This window comes from Apteryx rowi, unplaced genomic scaffold, assembly GCF_003343035.1.
Source record: "Apteryx rowi isolate R43461 unplaced genomic scaffold, aptRow1 scaffold_9, whole genome shotgun sequence".
Classification (NCBI taxonomy): domain Eukaryota; kingdom Metazoa; phylum Chordata; class Aves; order Apterygiformes; family Apterygidae; genus Apteryx; species Apteryx rowi.
In genome coordinates, this window is record NW_020451204.1 from 1,559,835 (window position 1) to 1,579,701 (window position 19,867).

The following is a 19,867-nucleotide window of genomic DNA, read 5'->3' on the forward strand; positions in this document are numbered from 1 at the left end:
ACTTAGGCAAGAGAAATTCGAAGATGCGTCTTGACACCACTGGCATCCAGCACACCATATTTTTTTCTAATATTATACCCTATATAGCATCTTTTTTTCTCTCGTTTCAGGTGTCTCCCCAGAACCCACCTCTGCGATTCTGGAAGCGCAGGTAGGCCTCACCCTACCCGCAGCCGGGGTTTATCTGCGCAACAGCCGCATCCCAACGGAGTTGCTATCGCCGGCTGAAAAGGAAACGCGCTGCGCGTTATTAACGTTATGCCGTCAGCCTCCTGGAAAGATAATTACACCTCCGGAGGGGTTATGTTAGCCGCAATTTGAGGCCGCTGCAACGTTGAAAACGGAGCAAGGCCTTTCCGCACGGGCCCAGGCCTCGAGCTGCCACCACGGAGGCAGGGCCTGCCCTGAGGCGCCATTAGCGCCGCCGCCCTCAGGGAGGGACGGAGCGCGCCCCCTCAGCCCCAGTGGGAGGAACAGACCCTGGGCGGGGAACGAAAGTCCCCTCAGAGCAGGGTGGCGCCCAGGGGACCCCGCGACCGGCRCCRCCAGGAGGAAYGACATTTCCCCGAGCGCTACAGCGCCTCCGCCTCGGCAGCCGCTCGGGGACTACGCTACCCAGWGTGCACTGCGAACGCGCACCGCCTYCCGCCGCCGCCGCCCGGCGCTAAGCACCCTGGGACTTGTAGGCCACGCCGCCCTCCTCGGGAAGTTTAAACCGAAAAAGTTTGCGGACCCAGGGTACCTTGCCGCTCTTCGGCGGGGGTGCGCGGTTTCCATGGCTACCGCCCCGTAGCCAACGGGGAGCGGGGTTCTATGCGCGGAGGGCGTGGCTGGGCGAGCGGCGGGCCAATGAGGGGCGGCGTTGTTGCGGGGCGAGCTGGCAGCGGGGACGGCGAGTCTCCTTGGTGCCGTCCCTGGCCGCGGCCTGGTGGCGCCGGGCGAAGATGGGCGGCGGCGGGAGCAGCACCCGGCGCGTCACCTTCGAGGCGGACGAGAACGAGAACATCACGGTGGTGAAGGGCGTGCGGGTGAGAGCCGGGGCGCCCGGGGCCTGCCTTGCCGGGGCTGCCCCGGCCCCTCTGCCGTCTCCCGCCCTCCTCCTGCCCTCGCGGGCCGCGGCTGTGCCCTGCGCTCCCGCCGCTGCTCCTCTCCCTTCCCTTGCGCCTCCTCTTCCAGCCGCTCTCCCCGAGTGACCTCCGCCTGCTTCCTGCCCCGCTTCGCTCTTCCTTTTTTAGTGATTTCTTATTTTAAATTCAAGGCCCCGCTGCAGCCGGGGTGCTTAGGTGCAGCGAAAGGTATCTCTCGGCGAGAAGCCGTGATCGGGAAGCTCTGAGCAGGGACCTTCGCCCCCAGCGAGGCAGAATGGCAGAACAGCTGTAGGAGATGCATGGCTTGTTCTGCCTCTCTCTGACCTCCGCCTCTTGGAGCCCCCTCCACCGATATTCTGCTGGGTCTCACATGCAGTATAACTTGTCTCGTGCGTACCCACAGGAACATTCCCGTTCTTTCCCTGTCTATGGGATGTTGTTGCCTGTAAGGCAAATTTCTTGCGACATGGCACGTTTTGACAAGTCTTGCAGCGTAAAAGTTTTTTGGTGAAGCACGCTGTGTAGTTCATACCTGGAATGAAGAAGACTTGTCCTTTATCGCTGCTTGTAGAGGAGGGTGTTGTAGCATGAACAAACATAGTAATTGTTGCCTATCTCAGCATACTTCTTCTGTTCTGCTCATTTAATGATTTCAGACAAATACCTTACAGTAATGTAAGCGTTCGTGGAAGAGAGTTCATCCTCTTTAAAACACGCTAAGCACAGGAACAGAATAAGGTATTTGTTAATTCATTACTTGCTCCAGCTGCTTCAGTAGTAGGAAGTAGTATTGAAATTTCTGTAAATTATCCTGGATCTTGAAAAATCGGGAATAGAAAATGAATGGTATCACAGATACTAGGAAGACTTAGTTTCGCTAAATAATGTTGGTGAATAGGGCATCCAAGAGTGGGTCTGTTTACATGTGTAGAGCTGTGTGATGTTCAGAGTTCTAGGACTGGGCTCAGAAACCTTTAGCTGAAGGAATTTCACACCGTCAGTTGCATGTTAGATTGCAAATTTTAGCAAAATCTTTCTAAGGAGGGTTTCTGCCACTAAAACACACTATGCTATAAGTTTAGTAATATTTTGATAAAGCGCTATTTAAAACAAATTTTCCTTAAGCAGTCAAAACAGTATTTTTTAAGGAGTAGATGTGTGAGGAAACCAGTAGAAAGTTCTAAATTGGAAAATGGAACTTTCATGTTATTACTGCTTTAATTTATGTTAAATATTTCTGTGGGCTTGATCAGGTCTGAAACTGGGCGTTACTTTTATTCTCAGTTTGGTTCCATGTAAATTATGACAGTATTTTATGTGTGCATATGTCAACATTAGAATGAACTGAGTGGTTGGCTAAACTTGTATCTTGAGGGCTTTATAAAGATGAAGTTTTCCCTATGATTGATGCTATGCAACTGTACACTGTGGTATTTAACTGTCATACAAATAACAGAAAGGCGAAAAGGTTGATGAATTACAAGCAACATGTCAAAGGGTATTGTTTCCTTTGCTGTCCCCGTTATCTTTTATTTTGTCATATCAATTCCTCGTCTTCTCTCACCTTCAACCTTCTTTTTCTATGAGAGCCAAAAATATCTTGTTCTGCCTGATCGTTTGCAGTCGGTTTGGTTGATCACCACCCAAAGAAGGGGAAACGCAGTTGAAACAGAACATTTACGTTGTTGATAAAATCTTAAGCTGCTGTCATATCTTACTCTGTGGGTTCACTCCCTTCTTTAAAGTTTTACTTAATTTTTCTTTAGGGGAGGGGTGATAGGAAGGAGGAGATGCTGTCTGACTCTTTTTGGATGGGGGTTGTTTTTTTCAGCTATCCGACAATGTCATTGATCGTATGAAGGAACCGTCTTCATCCAGTGGAAGACTGCATTCTCAGCACCGATCGGCATCTGGTGCAGGTACGCTCATCTTTTCTGTGTTTTAATGAGAGAAAGAAAATTGAATGTGTCTTTCAGATCATTGTAGTGAACCCACCACCATTTCATAGAGATGATTTTTCACGTTAATTCTTTTGCTGATCATTTTACTGAAGAATGAAGTAGTTTGTGGGCTGTTAGAAGACTTATTACTTTTTATTTTCTTCTGGCTGACCATAAAATATTAAAAACAACTGTTTGAGACTTGTTTCTCCTACAGTGGAAAAATTGGCATTACCAATGTTAAAGACTTTTTTTTTTTTTTTTTTTGAAAAAGCAAATACTCATTTAAAGTATGCTTTGGGTTCTGAAGTGAAAATTCTAGCATATTTGATCAACGTTGAATTCTTTTTTTTTTTTTTTTTTTTGAAAAAGCAAATACTCATTTAAAGTATGCTTTGGGTTCTGAAGTGAAAATTCTAGCATATTTGATCAACGTTGAATTCTAGCGTAATGAACATCTATTGRAATATACTGAAGCAAATGCAAAAAGAATGATATATTATTTCTCTATCATGGAATTGTAGACGTGAGTTGTGTACAGTTTATACATGCTGATAGCTCAAAATGATAGTTTTGTCAGCATTTTGTATTTCATTATTGAGGACTGTTCAAAAGCATCAAATAGGCTCTGTGCAGAGAGGCAGAAGTGTAATTTAAAAGAGTTCGGCACAGTGAACAAGACGTAGCAACTACAGGAGTGAAAATGAGTGGCAGAGACTGGAGCATGTGATTTATGTTTGTTTGACTATGTGAAAACCTGTAATGTTCAAGTAAGTCTTCTTATTGGTGCTCCTTTMTATCAGGTGGATTATTTTATTTTATTTTTTTAATACTAAGGGCTGTTACAAAAGTGGGCCTCGCAGCGAGGCTTGAATGAACAGAATGTAGCGTCTTTCATCTAAAGCATTGAAAAATTGGTTTCATATTGCTTAACTAAAGATGTCTATGGTGTTGGTACCTACATCTAATCTGGGCTTGCTTTGTAGTCAGTGGGAAGAAAAAGACATTTTGAGGGGATGAATTGCATCTGTCTTGGTTTAGAGTTCTAATTTAGGATGAGATGGATTTGCCCTCTAGGAACACCTGGGGGAAGAGTTCAGCTGTAAGCTTCTAAAGATGTTGGCTGAATACAACCCAACATGTTCTACAAATATTGGGGCTCCCAAGCAATAGTATTCTAGAGATTTGTGTTTCCGTTTTATAAATGGGAAGACTCTGGCATAGTGAAGACAAGTAACAACTAAGGACTAAAAGTAACTTAAACTGTCGCCTGACTTAAGAAATGTAGCTTTATACTCCTTAAAATTGGTTAGAAATTTAATGTTTGCTTTCATATGTTTTGGATGGAGTTGGGCTGTAGTTTTATTCATGAACTGCCAGACTCTCTGTCCCTCTCTTTTTCCCAATAATGGCCTTCTCCTGGTGTACATGTATTTTGTTGTGATGAAAAAATTCTAGGAAATGAGTTATGTATATTTTCTCTGAAATAATACGCATACATCCTAGCTGTTTTCATTTGTGGTACTCCTTGTTTTTTCATCCCTAACTTGGGTTATGGAAGTAGCCTTGTGAATAAGTGACTGTAATTTTTGGGATGTGGTGACCAGAGATGAAGGCTAAAGGACCTCAGGAATTATTTACTGTTTCACAGTTTGCACATATCTTGGTCCTTTAATTTTGTTTCTTCCTGTATGTTGGAAATAGCTGCARTTTTTTTTTCTGTCTTTTATTGAAAGGCTTAATGAATTGCTTGACCCTTTGTAAGCTTTGGGAAACCTTATGCTTATTTCTGCTTTAAGAACTAGTAATTTAGGTGAAGTGCTTGTATTTTCCCAGGAAAGTACAATCAAGGTTATACCTCGGTTTTATTGCTAAAATGATTTGTATTTAAGAGGATTAAATTATACTTAAGTGCATATTTCCRCACCATACACTTTCATTGAATGTTTTTTGAGGTAGAATTACGAACTATTGAATTTCTTTGATGCCGTAAGACCAGTCAGCCCATTTGTTTATTCTATAGATAGATCTAACTTGTCAGAGTCTGCATTTGTCTGATAAGCCGGTATTGCGGGAAGAGCGCTCGCMTCAGAGCTAGTGCTCTGATGACTTCATATGAAAATACTGTGTGTTGGTGCCTCTGGGGCTGGATCCCAGATCTGGGGCATCTTCCGTGTAAGGCGTTGTGGTGCAGTAGGGCTGAGTCTGGGTTCCTTGGTTAAGCCCCTTGCACTGATAACAAGAGTYGTGACTCTAGAGAGCCCCTCCCCTCCCCTCCCACTTAGGAATCAGGTGGTAGTGACTTGTTACTCTGTCAAACTGCATCCCTCACTGCTTAAAAAGAGAGTTTTCCAAGGGTGGTGTTGTATTGGAGTCTGGTTCTGGCCTTTGGACTATCAGCTGGACAGCTAAAACCTTGACATTTTGGTAGCCTGCATTTATATCTTACTATATTCTAGATGAGTGGTACTTTTCTACAGAAATTAAAAAAAAAAAAAAAAAATTGTCCAGAGGGAAAAACATTAAAGCTGTTTAGAAAGAGCCCTWTCTTTTTTTGGTTGAGGAATAATGGATTACATTACTTGAAAGAATGTGTATCTAGTTGTTTGCCAATATATGATGAATTTATTGACTTTGGTTTGGGGATGGAAAATGAAATTACTTACACTTATAATGAAATCTGACATCTAAATACTGTGTCTTAAAACATCCTAGCTTGCTTGGATCATTTTCTGACTTTTCAGTAATATTAAATGCACTAAAATATTTAACAAGTGTAAAATCTTTAAAGTATATCTATAATTCCTAAAGCAATATTGATGAAAAGTAATTTGGCCAGACTACGAGTGCTTTTTCTGAGTGTGTATTATACCTAAGGCTTTAGTCATAACAGACAAAGGGAATGGTTTAATTCATTTTAGCTTAGTGGATATCTGGAAAGCTAATATTCCATTAGAGAAAAAAAGGAAGAACAAGGGCTTAAATTATCAGGAGTCTCTGCATCTCCGACAGCCATTTTTTTTCCTTTGCATGCAGCAGATTACACTGATTTTTTTTCAGAGTATTATTCCCTTTTTATTTTTAACTATGTATTATCTGTTACTGTTACTAGAGTATATCCATGAAAAAAATGTCTCAAAGTACTGTGTGTGGATAAGGTGAGCATTGCTGCTGCCCCCTCAGAAATTGGGTTAGACATAGAATGTTTCCACTGGAGAAACGTATGACTTGGCCTTGTTCATTGTGTGGAATGATGTCTTTTGATTGTGTGCTTTGWTTTGGTGTCCATGTCTCTGAGGAATAAGCTCAGGAAGGCTGGCAAGTCCTTAAGGACAACCTCTTCCAAATGCAAGAACAGTCCACTCCAATACTCAGCAAAACAAGCAGTTGTATTGGGAAACTGGTTTGGCTAAACAAGAAGCTCATGATGGAACTCCAGTGGAAAAATATGGTACACAGGAGGTGGAAGCAGGGACAAATTACAAAAGAGGAATTTAGAAATTTTACCAGAGTATGAAGGGTGTTAGGGAAGGCAAGCTTGCACCTGGAGTTGAGACTTGGAAGGGATGTCAAAATGTCTTTGTCTCGGTCTTCATCAACAAGGTCTCCCACACCTCTGTATGTAGAGGCAGGGTTCACAGAGGAGAAGAACTACTAAGAGGGGGTGAGGATTGAGTCAAGGATTACTTGAGAGAATTTGACCCAAACAAGTCCATGGGACCAGATGGGCTGCAACCAAGCATGCTGAGAGACCCGGCCAATGTCATAGTAAGGCTGGTCCCTATCATCTTTGAAAGGTTGTAGATATCAGGGAAGTCGCTGATGAGTGAAGAAGGGAATATGTTGTACCCATTTGCAACAAAGGTCAAAAGGATGATTCGGGGAGGACAGGCYTATCTGCCTCACTTTGGTCCCTGAGAAAATCATGGTGCGATTCTTCTTGGAGAGTGCTCTGCTTTGAGCAAGAAGTTTGACGAAATGACCTCTTGTGGTTCCTTCCAACCTGAATGATTCCGCGATTCTGTGATTTGGAGGTAGGTTATAAAAATAAGTTTAAGTGCAGTCAAGCATTCTTAATGCTTACAATGTGAGAAGGAACCATTGTGATCCCCTAGGTTTATCTCCTGCAAAATGAAGCCCAAGCAAATGTAGACGAGAAATTATTTACCAGTGCCATTGCTTTTGCTCTTTAGGCTTTTAGGAAGTGTGTGTGTGTGTGTGTGTGTGTTTTTAATACAAGTGCGTATTTCTAAGCACTTCTACTGATGATACTGGTACTTATGGAGAGTCAGATAGCTGTCTGAGAAAAGTAGAACTAGAATATATCATGGTATACATTGCAGGGAGGTTTGCTTCATAGCTTGTAACTTTGAATTGTTTTGGGTTTGCACTTCTTATGAGTATCTGGAAGTATAAAGTTTTTTTTTTTGTTTTTTTTGCTAAACTTATTCTAGTTAAGCAAAAATCCTTTGCAAATAAATCCTCCTAGTTCTGTGCCCTTTAACATATTAATTACTTTTCTATACCTTTTTGTAGTAACAACACTCCTTCTCTGTATGAAATGAAAGGTGAAGTAAACTGACATTTCCATAATGTTGCTTTGTATAAAGGAAATCCAAGCAAGCTTCCTATTGACTCTAGAAAGGCACAAACAGAGCTTTAGCAAGATGTTTTGGTGGCTGCATTGACTGCCTGCTGTTTATCTTGCCGTGAGGCACCTGTAAATCTCAGGGAGCTCCTTTTAGCCACTAACATGGATTTGCAACCTTTCTTCCTCTAGCATCAGCTGGGAGAGATTTGTCTTTTTCCATTTGGTAATGTTTATCTTCTTGTTTATCTAGGTTCATCTCTGGATGCTCTTTAATTCGGAAGTTTTAAACCTAATTGGTACTGAAAACATCTGTGAAATAAATCAAATAGTGATTTCCATTCAACAGGCTGAGCTGTCTGTGGACCACTGGTAGCCTGGAGGACCATGGTTTGCAGCCTATAGAGTAATATTGGATTGTTTGTTTGGATTGTTTATTTGTGATTTTGATTTGATTTCCCTCTGATCTCTACAAAAAGTAAGGTTTTCTTCATAGAGGTGTAGAGAGATTTGTGAGAAATATTGAAGGCCAGTGATAGGCTTTTGATCTGAGAATCCTGGAAGCTTCTAATCTTGCAGTTGTCAAAGAATATATTCCAAAGAATATTTGGCAGTTTAGCTGGGTAAGATCGGTCCTAGTGTCCTTAACTAAGGCCGTAGTTATATGGTGTAGTACAGTGTCATGTAGAGGAAGGGYGGCTTCATCAGAATGTCATTGGTTATGATACCCAGGCGATAGCCTGCTCAGGATATGTATTTTTAAGGCATGATCTAAATCCAAGTAAGACATCTTGGGTATTCCTACTCATGCGATGCTGCAGTGCTCGCTCCTGCTCTCATGTGGCTTGCTGTGTTGCCACTTAGTTGTCACTGAGTTTCTTGGAAATAGCTTTATTTTCGGTGATGTATATTGATGTTCTTTGGGTGAAAGGTTCAGTATTGATGGAAGTATTTTATTATCAAAAGGTGAAACGTCTTGTAACTCACTAGACTGCTAAAGATGCCTAACTTCTAATGCTGTCATTGTAACAGCAAATCTTTAGTGGAGCCTGACATTCATGTCACTGGATTGCAAAAGTATAGGGAAGATAGAATTATGCATGGGAGACGAAATAAGTGCTGCATAAATTAAAGTTCTCACTTTCTGTGTGACATGTGAGGCGTTCTGTGAACACTTTCAGGTGGCTGAGTATGTCTTTGTAAAATAGTACTAAAATTAGAAGCAAAACTACCAAACAATGTAACTTGCACTTCTGTTTTTGTTTTGGCTCATAGTGATTGGAGATGGGGGCTGTAAAAGGGCTTATTCGTCCTAAAAAAAAAAAAAAAAATTGCATAATTAATGGCGGGTTGAGTAGAAGTGATGAGAATATTAGAGGATGTGGGAAAACTCCGTATTTAATTTAAGACTTGGATTGTTGACTATGGAAAAGGTATGCAAGTGCATAAGAGGAGTATCTAGAACTTTATGAATGCCTGTCTTGGTGTATGAACAGAAATTTAAGGTGGGAATGCAAAAATATGCCCAGGATATGCCCAGGGTAATTTATTGTACTGTATTCCCAACATCTGTCCAATACAGAAGTCGTATTTTGATTCTTCACTGAAATACTGTCTCTGAGATGTCATCAAGAGTGCAGTTTGGGGCTGTCCACTTTAATTGCATTTCAGCTGCTGATATATCCTGTGGAGCAATAGATTTTTTTAGACAGATGCCCGCTGGTAGAACAAGAGTGAATGGCAAAGGTGTTGGAGCTTCTCACACGAATGTCATGTATTTAAGGCTAGGGTTTGATGTTACAACCAACCTGATCTAACGGTCTCATTTAGTCCTGGCCACATATTTCTGCCTACTTCCTGACTCTGACACTGGTGCTTGTCTGATCCTATAATGAACTGGTGTCCAGAGACTAACCCTATAGGAAAAGTTTTTGTGCCAGTTTAGCTCCCTTAATTGGACCTTGTGGATTCAGAGAAGTGCCTGTGCAAGGGGAGCAGGAGCAGTAGTGCCGCTCTTCCTTTTTTTGGTGGCAACTAGCTTTTGGAACAGCTTTGCAAATTATGTCGAACTATATTGCTAGAATGTGTTTCCCTAGCTGCCTGAAGCGGTTAGTTTGGGTTGTCTTCCATACCCTGCTTGTATGTTTGTTCAAAAAAAACCAAACAAACAAACAACCTTTCATTTATATATATTTTTTTCTTCCTGTGTCAACTGCCTAAGTAACTTCACCAGTGGTAGTCGAAGTGCCAGCATTAGCACGAGGGAATAAGCAGGAACACGCAGCTGGTGGAGCTGAAGGGTTGCAGGTATGGCTCAAGCAGGCTGAACTGTATTTTTGAAAGAACGCTCTGCAAAGCATGGTTCGGATGGGCCGGGAGGAGGGCAGGATGGAGTACATYGAAGCTGATACGCTGCAGAATTTTAGACCTCTTTAAATTATGTCATCAATTTAGGGAAGGGCAGGACTGAGGTGACCGTAGCACGGATTAATATATACATATATGTATTATGTGAAAATTCTTTGAATGCTGTTGTTGAACATCAAAGAYGTTGTAATTGCTGTATTCAGTGTGGTGGTCCTTATATTTTCAGGCATTAACTTTGGTAGTTTTATCTCTGAAGTACATTTAGTCCACTATGTAATTCTCCAAAATGTGGTTTGATTTTTTTTTCTTTTTTGTGGCTTGTTTTTTTTCTTTTCTATAGAATACGAAACAATCCTCAAGCTTTCAAAGAATAGTGTTTTTTTTTTTAAATACTGAAATACTATTTCATACTGTTCAAGGAAAGATTCACTTTTTTTTAACAAAAAACATGTTTTACTGGTAAATTCATTTTTTTAAAAAATTCCCTCTGGAAAACCTTATTTGTCTTTCAGTATAGTAGTGGACCGCATGAAATACATACGCTTAAATATGCTCCAACAAATGGTATGTGCGTTAATGTTAACCCAAAGCTTGGTATGATATGAATTTGGCTCAAGTTTGATTCTGCACTTGGAAGGATGAGCCGAATGTAAAAGAGGTCACCCGCTCTGTCTCTCTCCGTTTCTTTGTGTCTGTCTCTTCTTTCTTATTGTAATGAAATGATCATGTTTATTTTGCATGGRAAAAAAAGGGAGGGGGGAGGCAGTTAAGGCTGGAGTTGAAGTAGTTGATTCCCTTCCCTGCTTTTCTCCTGGTCTTGCTTTATTTGTCATTATTCAGTGTTGTAAAAGGAACTAAAGAAAAGACTTGAGGTTTTCAGGGATTCAGCTAATGGACGAACTGGATTTTTGAGAGCTCATAGGACAGAGGGTTTTCGTTTTTTTCTTTGCTTCTTAACATATAGATCAGGGAGGGAAAGCGGGTTTATCCCATGAATACTGTCAAATATTAAGTGGACATCTGATTTATTTAGGGGCTCTCATTTTACAACTGATAGAAAACTTTTGATATTCCAAGTGAGGTTTAAAGAAAGAGCACTCAAAATGTTAGTTCCTGTCCACTGCATAAGCATAGCTAACTGGGGCTTAGACTGAGGTAGGTTCCTTGCTATGATAGTCAGCTTCCTATATATATATATTTTTTTCTTTACAAGTAGTTTCCTGTGTGTGTGGCTTTTTTTGGATAGGCTGATTTTATCTTTCAACAGGTATTCATTTAGAAATGCTATTTTTGTTCCTATAGATTCTTTGAAACAGGTAATTCTTATGTACCACATACTGTGTGCTTTTTTTGGTCTCAAGTGGATTTGTCAAAATTAAATTTCATGCTATTCTGCTTAAGGCTGCATGTGCTCTATTAGGGTTTACCGAGTGCAGACGTTTGCTCTAAAAAATCTTTCTGAATAGTTGTGCAGTACACAGATATAAAACAATTTTTGTTGTAGCTAGTATAACAAGCTTATAGAGAGTATTTGCTTAGGAATGGCTTCGGAGTTAAAGGTAGAATTACCTGTTTTTTGATGTGGGAGCACAAGGTTCGTGTATGCTAAAACACAATCTTCCAGTACTTAGGGGAAAATCATGTTGAATAACAACTGATGCTGGCTGGTGTGCAATTCTTGTATTTTAGCTTCTAGCACTGCAATAAATGTAGTTCAGAAAGCTGGTGAAACTGTATCTAAAAACGTGGAAAAAAAACTTAAGCTAGAGAAAAGAGATTGTGTACCGTTCATGGAGCCCGCTGCAAACCAGCATGTAATAGTGAGTTTTAAGGACTAAATTGTCACGTATTTATGTGCGGGGATTGGTGCCATTGCATTTTACTAGTTCTGATGGATGACTGTTTTTTAGTTAAATTCTGGCAAAATTTTAGACCTTTAACCATACATAATCTGAGCCTAGCCTTAGGCTGAACTTTTGGAATATTTGGCCAGAATTTATCAGATGGTTATGAAGCAGACTTGGGGAAAATACAGTATAATTTTTTCCATGATAGAACTAAATAAAAATCAGTCTGGCAACTTCTTTTCCCTCCCTCTTTCTTTTGCTCGTTCGGCTCCACTATCTATTAGAAATCGGAGTTTGACAGAGGAAGATGGCCATTTTGGGACAAACATTTTTGCCATCCTTGTTAAAAATCCCCTATGCACGTTCAGATTATAAGCCTTGGAAAAATCGCGGTTCACACATGCTCAAGTTCTCGGTTCATATTGAGAGTTAAATGTACTGGAGAGCGTCAGTAGTAGACGTTCTCCAGAACTATTTAAGGTTTCCTCTGRAAGTTCAGCCTTGGTCTTCTGTGGTCCATGCTGTGTCTAGGCACTAGAGCAAAACCCTGCTATTCCTCCTGTCTTCAGAGACCTTGCTAGGATTGTRGGTCAAAAAGACTAGATAAAACGAGAGGTAATTTAAAGGATTGTTAGAATAAAAGTCATTTGAAGCAGCTTGAATGGTTTTCCTTTCTTAAAGGTAAAAAAAATATGTAATTGTAATGAATTAAAACTTGATAAGTTTATTAGAACTGTTTGCTTTAACCAGTATTATACTTGATAGCACTATACAGGGAAGTCTTCCTTCTTTTGTATAACACACTCTTCTGATATGTAGTAAAATATATTTTTATCCAAGTTATTTCTCCGCTGACCACAACAGTCAGTAGAATGAAAATAAACTGAGGACTGGTATAAAGGGAGAATGTATCAAAATATTTCTAAACCAAGTCTCCCATGAGCTGGTAGGAGATCATTTTCAGTCAGGATAAGCGGGAGGAGATTCTAAGTGCATTTATTTCTTTGTAATATTTAAAACCATCATTTTTTAGGTATAATATTACTTGGAGGTCTGTTTATCCAGCTGCAGTAATGAAACCTTGTGGTTTTAACAGTAAATGCTCCTTTTCTTTCAGGCACAATTTACGTACAGGTTAGCGAAGCTTCAACGTAGTATTAAAGAATACTTTAGATGTATGGTTTATTGCATTAGGATGAAAAGAAAAGCTTTGCTTTATTCTTTCGTCTGCAGGCTGCAACCAGGTGTTACTAAAACTCTTCATCACCTGTCAGATCAGACAGATTAAGTATACTATATAGTGCTGCTTCTTGAAAGCTTTCCACTAGTTGTTTTTTAGTTAAACGGGGTAACCACTTAGAGACTTCTTTTCTCCTACCTCAGGGGAAAAGTAATCACTTTCAGCTATGGATACGATATTTTTTTCCCCCCACCCAGAACTGGTTTACATATGTACTGAACTCTTTGATTTTTTAAATGATCTCACGATCAGATAAATTTCTCAAGTAAAATCTAAATTTAAAACGTAGAGGAGGGACAGTCTGTCTTCTCTTTGCCCCCCATGGTTTGTTTTGTACATCGGAGAATGCTTCGTGAAACCAGTTTATCTGATTTTTTTTTTCTTCCTTTTTAGCTTCATTAGCTGTCTTTCACTTCACCCACTGTTAGTCATCCAAAAATAAGCAGCTAGTTTAGGTGAATCCTTTAGACTCCCTTTATACTCAGGGGTGAGATAGAGTAGTTCCTCCTATCCTGTGAAAGGCATCTAAGGTATCCATTCCTCTGTTATCAGGAGCTTTATACAGCAAGAGTTGAGACGAATGGTTCATCTAAGATACTTGTGGGGTTTTTGTCTTTTTTGTGAGAAGGGAGGAGTTAAACTGAAGTGACAGGACTCGGTTATCCCTGATAAGTGGAGAGAGAATGTTTCCCTTGAAGAAAAAGTGAACCTCATATATTACTGGATGAACTGTAAGCATCTTTGCTGCCAGTTGGCCTACTTTGTTCCTTAGGATTTTTAAATCTGACCTTTCAGCTGCTTCCCCCCCCCTCACCCCCCCGCACCTTTTATTAAATTCCTGCATTCGCTTTTTAGTATTTGAGATGCTATTTGCTCTTGCATTTGCTCTTTCATGCTGGGTGAACGTGCTACGTTGACTATGTGAGACAATTTATTCCTAGAATGGAATTAGGCCTGCTTTTCTCAGCAATACTGCTCCTCAGTGCATCYGTCTATAGTATCTTGTTTTTCTCACTGCTAGCAATTTATAGGCTTGCAGCACCTCCCCCACTGACGACTTTTTAGTATTGTAAGTGTTGAAATCAATTTAGAAACTAGTCATTTGAAAAATTGTTTTTTTAATACATCTTATTACCCGTTATTAAAAATGTAGGTGTTAGATTATTGTGGTTATAAGAATTTTAAACATCTAATTTGCTTTTCAGCATCCATCCTTTTTTTATCACCTCTGAATGATGAAAACAGTCATAACTTTCAGTTTCATGTTGGTTATAATCAATTTTCATCTATTATTACAAGTGGTAATGCAATGCTAAATATTGGGCTGAAAATACTTCAGTTACCACATTTCAAAGCTGACGATACTGTAATTGTCTGCTGACAGTTAAATATAAAGCAAGTTTAACTGAAGTTGGAGAAAGACAACTTATGATGCTTTGTAAGTCACTGCCACCTTCCTCAGCAGAAACAAATCCTTCCTCCTATGCACGAGCTAAGTTCCCGTGAAGAAGTAGCTAATGTATACATTTCAGGCTGACTTCTTGTGCCTTACCGTTGATCTTACATGAAGTAAGTATTCTGTCACTCTGTTACTAAAACTTGTCTTTCAGATTATTCTTTAGAATAAACATGCTGCTAGGTGGGATGTAGGAAGCTGGAAACCTTACCCTTTAAACAGGGGAAAGTACTTATAGATTCTTCCGTACTTCTCTTTGTAAGTGTGTAAATCATTAATTCTGATTTGCGGGAGCGTAGGACAAATATTGTTTAAAGGCCCTTATACTTTTGATTTGGGTTTAAACTTTTTCCTGTTAATTTAGTCAGCAGTGATGAGACTGAATGTACTGTAGCTTGCATCTGAGCAAAATAAACAAATCCTGGAATTAGTGTTTTCTCTACACTAATACAAAACATCCATGTGTCAGTCTGTTGTTAAAAACTTGAATGAAAAAAATGGAGATTAGATTTGAGAGAGCTGCAACAGCTGTTAAAGATCCATTCATTTATCATTGCAGGCTTCTCTTTTTACCTAATTTTAAATGATGTGGTTGCTTTCGGACTTTCTGCTCAGTTTCAGAGCCCACGTCATCAAATAAAATCATGACTTGATGTGGAGGTGGTTATGCTTTTTTGCTGAATGATCAAAATCTAATGGAAAAATTTTGTGCCCTGTAAGATTTAGTGAGAAGTTGTTAGATTGCTTTAAAAGTACAAAGTGGAAGTTTGGTATATTGATTTACCTTTCTGTGCAACTCCAAAAAGTGAAAAATCGTAATGGAATCAGCAGATGTAATGATGAGTGGTATCTTTATGTGAAACACTTTTTCTTTCATTAATCTTTACCTGTAAAGACACACTTTCACTGCTTGTTTTTTTTCACAGTGTGAATACATCATGGCCTCTTATATAATTTGTCTCTATCCTCCTCTTTCCCACAAGAACTTCTGAAGTTATCAAGCAGATAACACAAAGTCCCTTCCCTTCAGAAAGGGCCAGTCTCCTCAGCTGGGTGGGTAATGGTAACTGTTGCTGTCTCTGCCTATGTGAAACTCTTTATGGAAAGATTAGAGCATTCCTGGAGAGAAAGGGAAGAGGGTTTGATGATAGGGTTGAATTTGGAGAGGAGGCACAGGTCCAGAGATGATGATCCTTGGAGATCTGCAGAGCTTCTGCAGCCGTAGCTGATGTGAGTTGAGATGTTGGGCTGGGGGAATCCTGGAGGATTCCAAGGCTCTGGAAAAGAGTATGCCATAATGAGTAAGGTGTGATGGGACAAATTAGCAGTTTCTCCATTCCTGAGCAAAAATCAAAGATGACTTTTTAAATTTGATGTGTTAAAGGTGGCTTTAAGTAATGAAGTAGCTGCAAGCCAGTGATGGATGCTGGTATCTGTGTGTGATATCAATAAAGGATGGACATTCGGAACCACGGTTTTACAGCATTACTGAGTATGTGACCCCTCAGGAAGCTGGAAGATCTGTGAATTATGCCCTGCTCTTGGACAAGTAAGCAAAACTCTCCTGTAGCACGTTGTGCTACTCGTCAGGCAGTACAAGGGCACTGATGGGCAGTCACTATGTGCATCGCTCGGAGCTAGCCAAAAAATTCTCTTTCCCGATTCAAATATTATGCAGACACGAGAGAAGATAGGGTTATTTTTTTATAAAAGAGGAATAGAACCTAAATCCACGAGAAGCGAGGTTATCGTTAGTTCAGTTGCTCGTGGAAAGGAAAACACTGTTTGTTTTTAATTTTAGGAAGCAGAGAGAATTTCCTTTGGCGTTGAGTACATAGCTGGCTTTGGAAACAGCATAAGCAATAGGGAAGGGGTTGAATGTCAGAATGCTGATGAAGCTGTGTCATCCAGCAAATACCAGATTCTGATTATGTTTTAATTGTGTTTATTTACCTCRGCCCCCCTCTTCCCCCCTCACTGATTATTCGGGTTGCTTTTCTTTGGAATCTTTTCATGTCTGCTGCGAAGGGCAGCCTCGGCTATAGGCTGTGATAAGATTATTTAATGTTACCAATATATGAGTTTGAATGGAATACAAAAAAACCCAAGTTTAGCTTGAAAAATTAAGTGAATATAAATTTATATCTTGTGATCATTGATTTGAAAAACTTGAGTTTTAGTTCCTTGTAAATATGTACCATCACTTGCACTGGATGTCCAATAACAGAAAATGCCATTAATCTTTCTTTATCCCAGTACCTGTTAATGCTAACTCATCCCATTCAGTTACTGCTTATATGTCTTCACTTATCCTATTTTTGGTAGCAATGCCCATTCTCTGAGCTTTGAACTACACTTGTGTAAAAGCAGGACCTCCTGCCTTAAGAACAGCTGGTATATGGACATTTGATGATAAAATTCAATGTCTAGAGCTACTTTGAACTGGTATTTTCACCAACAGAAAGGTATATGAGACTGTCCTCAACAGAGGAGTTCTTGGTTCAGAATGAAGAGCAGCTTTGCAAATCTTCTTATTCCTTTCCAAAGCTAGTGTAATTCAGAGCTGTAATTGGGTACAATTGACTTTTCCTGTGCCATTAATAGTGTGCAATCGCAGCTGGAGAATCCTCTTTAAAGATAATGGTAGCAGAWGAACTGAACATCAAATTTTGCTATTTATGTAGCCTTGATGGTACAGAGAGTCTCATTGGGGAATGCTGGCCTGGGCAATAACAATTTGTAAGTCTTTGCGATTAGTGGTGACTTCTAAATGTAAAATTAAAGAGATCTTTTGGTTTATAAACCTCTTTGCGTAGCTATTATGTGTAGAAATACTTGATTAGTGCACTGTCCCCTAAGCAGTAGTAGAGGTTTATTGAAATATCCTTGGCAGAAGAATTTTTTGATTTAGGTCTTTCATTGCCCCAGCCTCCCCAAGTAAAAATTCAAATGAAATTGAATATCACATCTTCCATATAATGTACCTGATTGCATCTTATTACTCTTACGAGGCATGTCCCATAATAAGATTTTTTTTGTGAAAATTCCTTTCATATTCTCTATTTTCAATAACGCTTAAACTTTTATCATCTAGTTTATTATTTGTGTGTTAACAAAAGTTGTGGGCTTGATACTGAGTTTTGTTACATTAAAATATATTCTAAGCATGTCAGAAAATATTGAATTATTGCATTGAAAATGGTCCGAATCCCTTTGGATTTCCTGTTGTTCTTTGTATACAGACTTAAATAATTTTGCAAAGGTCCAAGAAAATAAAAGGGATACCAGTAAGTTCCCCATACTGTCGGATAAAGTAGCTTTACAAGAAATTTATGAACTGTGAAGAGCAGAAACTGGAAAACTTAAATGGTCTTGAAAGAAAACTGTGTGCTTAATCCTTTTGAAAGCAGAGCAATAAATCTTTCATATCATCATTTACACTGTGATTATTTTTAAATGTTGAATTATGGGATCCTCATGCTTTTATCCATTGCATTCAACAACAAAAGCTTTACAGTGTATAGCACAGGCAGCTAAAATAGCAAGTCTCAACTGTTGATTTAAATGTAAGGAGAATGCTGCCAATGATAGTCTAGTAAAGATAAGTGTTTCTTCCCATTTACACAATTTTTTTAGAAGAACATGAAAGCAAACTGTGTTATGGATAAATATTTGCTGAACCAAAATATATATACATACACACACTATATATATACACACAGAATATTTTTTGCAAAGGTGGTTGAGGGGGATGGGTTATTAAGAAGGTTCAGTTGAGAAGATTCACAACTTGGTAAAGGAATTGGGAACAATTTTAAAAGGTGTAATAAAGCTTCACATAGTGATGTAACTGGCAAAGCATGGATTCCTAGAACGCATAGAAAATAAAAATTAGATATGTTTTATGTTAACTGCCCCATTTAACTCGATCCAGTTATTAATGGCTTATCTAGAAACATGATGGATAATAAAATAAATTGTTTGTATATCATGTTTTTGCTCTTACACTACTTCCCTGTATCTGTCACCTATCTTGTGGGTAACTTAAGCTAAGACAATAGGTTTCTTGTGTCAAGGGTGCATATTCTTTGCAAATAGTTCAAAACTTATTGAAGAAAATTCTAATCAGAAATGTCCCCGACACATTTTTGAGGGTTCACAATCCTGCCTCGACTTCCCTGTAACCTTTTGTTTGAATAAGTGCTAAGGCAGACTGCAGAATCGTGCAAAAATAGGTTTTTAAATTTGCTGTGAGAACTTCCATCGGTTCTGCCATGACCTTTATTGCAGCCCCAGCGTAGCTCTCCCCGCCTGATCTTACGGCGCTTAGCTTGAACTGGCAAGAGCTTGGTGTGCTTTGGGGCAGATGTGAAACTAATATTATTATTAGAATATTATACGATACTCTGGATCTTGTAATGGAAGAGTTGATGTTAGACCGTCGGTGACTCTTTCAGTGCAGCAGGGTGGCCTTGTCCTGCACAAATCTTTGCCCAGACCTCTTGGGTATCCTTACTTCTACCACTTTGTTCTCTTACACTCCATTTCTCCTCTGTGTATTGCTTGAAAGAACTAATGCTAAGTTTCGCCTTGGGATGTCGTGTCTTCTAAGTTTCTTTCTGTTGATTGCTTTCCACTAAACTAAGAGAAAGTCAAATAAATAGATATATACAATCTCGGGCATGCTAAAAAGTAATGAAGGTTCTTCTCTGCTTTTCTCACTAAGGTGCGAATCTCKGAAATGAATTGCTTTTGTTAAATAGGGCTGTTAAGCACAGGCAGATAGCAGCCGTTTCAGGGAAATGCAACGCAAAAACGTGTAATCCAGCTTTCTCCTGTTTTTCTGGCCCCCCGCTAASTCTGCGCTAATTCGTTGTTGGGGTTTATTGCTAAAGTGGCAATAATGGATATCGAAAAGAGAATGTTCAAATATGCCACCAACTTGCTATTTTATATCTAGTTTTTTCCAACTTAAATTTATATTAATTGATTGGTTCCCACATCTACACTGTAAAATAGGTAATAGAAACAGAAAATAATCTGTAATATATTCAATTATGCACAGTTTTAATTACATTGGTTTTGTATTTATTTGTATTTATTTGTCCTAGGAGCTTGCTAAGATAGGATAGGGTAGGAGCTATCAGGAGTAATGCCGCACATTCCTAACATTTAACAGTTAATACAAAATTCTGTCTGTGGAGACGGACTTTTATATTGAATTTATGGTTGATAAAAGTGGCTGCAATTCTGAATTTAAATGGAAGAGTTGCTGCATGTGTTGATAGTTAAACTTGTATGAGTCTGAAAATAAAATGTGTGCTTAAGAATGCTATTCTTT

General features: G+C 39.4%; 1 protein-coding gene across 2 annotated transcripts in view; it reads left to right on the top strand.

Moving 5' to 3' along the window:
• The first annotated feature begins 738 nt into the window (after window positions 1-738).
• Window positions 739-19,867, top strand: part of CHCHD3 (coiled-coil-helix-coiled-coil-helix domain containing 3) — a 153,745-nt gene continuing 134,616 nt past the window's right edge. For both annotated transcript variants that reach the window (XM_026091178.1, XM_026091179.1), the window contains exons 1-2: window positions 739-1,028; window positions 2,920-3,007. In XM_026091178.1, the coding sequence (XP_025946963.1) occupies window positions 945-1,028; window positions 2,920-3,007 (172 nt within the window). In that variant the 5' untranslated portion in view covers window positions 739-944. The remainder of the gene's footprint in view (window positions 1,029-2,919; window positions 3,008-19,867) is intronic.